This window comes from Telmatherina bonti, assembly GCF_933228915.1.
Source record: "Telmatherina bonti genome assembly, chromosome: 23".
NCBI lineage: Eukaryota > Metazoa > Chordata > Actinopteri > Atheriniformes > Telmatherinidae > Telmatherina > Telmatherina bonti.
This window is the reverse complement of record NC_136632.1, coordinates 3468436-3469803: the sequence shown is the minus strand read 5'-3', so window position 1 is coordinate 3469803 and position 1368 is coordinate 3468436. Positions and strand designations below refer to the sequence as shown.

The window sequence follows — 1368 nt, the reverse complement described above, 5'->3', positions numbered from 1 at the left end:
GGTTCTCTGAGCTCCGGCACTGTGAGGAGCAAGACACGCAGTGACGTTCAAGCTTTATTGGAAACTAACAGAAGTTCATACACGATACCTCAGAGGAAAAAAGTTAATGCAGATGTGAAATAAATCCTGCAGAAAGAAAAGAAGCAAACAGGAACTACAACATGCAAAAGACCAGAGAAGAACTGATTAACTGGGAAACATTTGTCAATTAAAACCTTCAGTCCCCTGAGTTCTGGAAAAGGTTGGAGGACATGTCCAACCCAACTGTCCAATGCTTCACTTCCAGGAACCAGTCTTCCCCTTGGCCCCACTGGAGGACTTGGACATTTTGGACCCCCTCTGGTGGTCACTGACTCGGTTTCGGAGCACCTGGATCTCATACTTCTGCCTTTTGAGCTTTTCTGCCATGTCAAACTTCTCTTCGTGCAGCTGATGGAGCCATTGCCAGAGGTCCTGAGCCTTCTCCAGCAGCTTCTCCTGGTTCAGGTGGTCGATGCTGAGTGGCTTCCTGCGCTCTGTTAGGGCCCTCCTCTTCTCCTCGCGAGCGGTCAGCTTCTTGCCCTTCTTCTGGTCAACCTTCTGCAGGTAGCCACCGAATGACTTGTTGGAGAAAATCTTTTTCTTCTTGGCCTCCTCCTCGGCTCGCAGTTTGGTCGCCTCCTCCTCTCTCCTTGACCTCTCCTCAGCCAGCCGTGATTGGCGCTCACGCTCCTGCTCTGCCCGAACACGCTGCTGCTCCGCCCTGTCCGAACGTCGCCTTTCGATGCGGCCGCGAAGTGTCATCAGCTCTTCCTCCTCCTTCTGACGGGTAGAAAAATGCAGCTCAATCAGAGCCTGCAGGTCGTTGAAATCCTTCTCTAGTCTCTTCCGGTGGAGGTCATCAAAATCAACCTTCTCACCCTCGGGAAGCTTCGGAGGAGCCATGTTTGGTACATACGTTGTTTTATGTCGAGGTTTGGCACCTTCTTCATGCTCATTTTCCTCCTTCTTCTCTTCCTCTTCATTCACATCCTTTACCTCCTTATAGTCCTCCACAACGTCCCCACAGTTTGACATCATGGCACCTTTGAGGTTCGCAGACCAGCCAGTGTCGCCTGATCAACAGATGACTAGGGGTTCGGGTGGGCATGTTGGGGTTTTTAAGGCTTTCCGTCATCATGTGACCACATGGTCTCTGGTGTCAATTTCAAGACAGATGGAGTGGTCTATTTTATCCTGCACCAAGTCTTATCCGCCCACTTTATCCCCAACAGACCCCCCCCGCCCCCCTCCTGCAGGGCTCCTCATTACTTTGTATGAACAAAATGAGACACTATTTCATCAACACAACAAATGCTCCACATACTCAAGCAATCCACTCCCACGACG

General features: G+C 50.8%; 1 protein-coding gene across 1 annotated transcript; it reads right to left on the bottom strand.

The window, feature by feature from the left end:
- Window positions 1-276: 276 nt before the first annotated feature.
- On the bottom strand, window positions 277-1056 carry tnnt2c (troponin T2c, cardiac; the record flags this gene model as incomplete). Its single annotated transcript, XM_079263112.1, has 1 exon — window positions 277-1056. One exon carries the CDS (start codon window positions 1054-1056, stop codon window positions 277-279), a length of 780 nt encoding a protein of 259 aa, XP_079119238.1.
- Window positions 1057-1368: the final 312 nt, after the last annotated feature.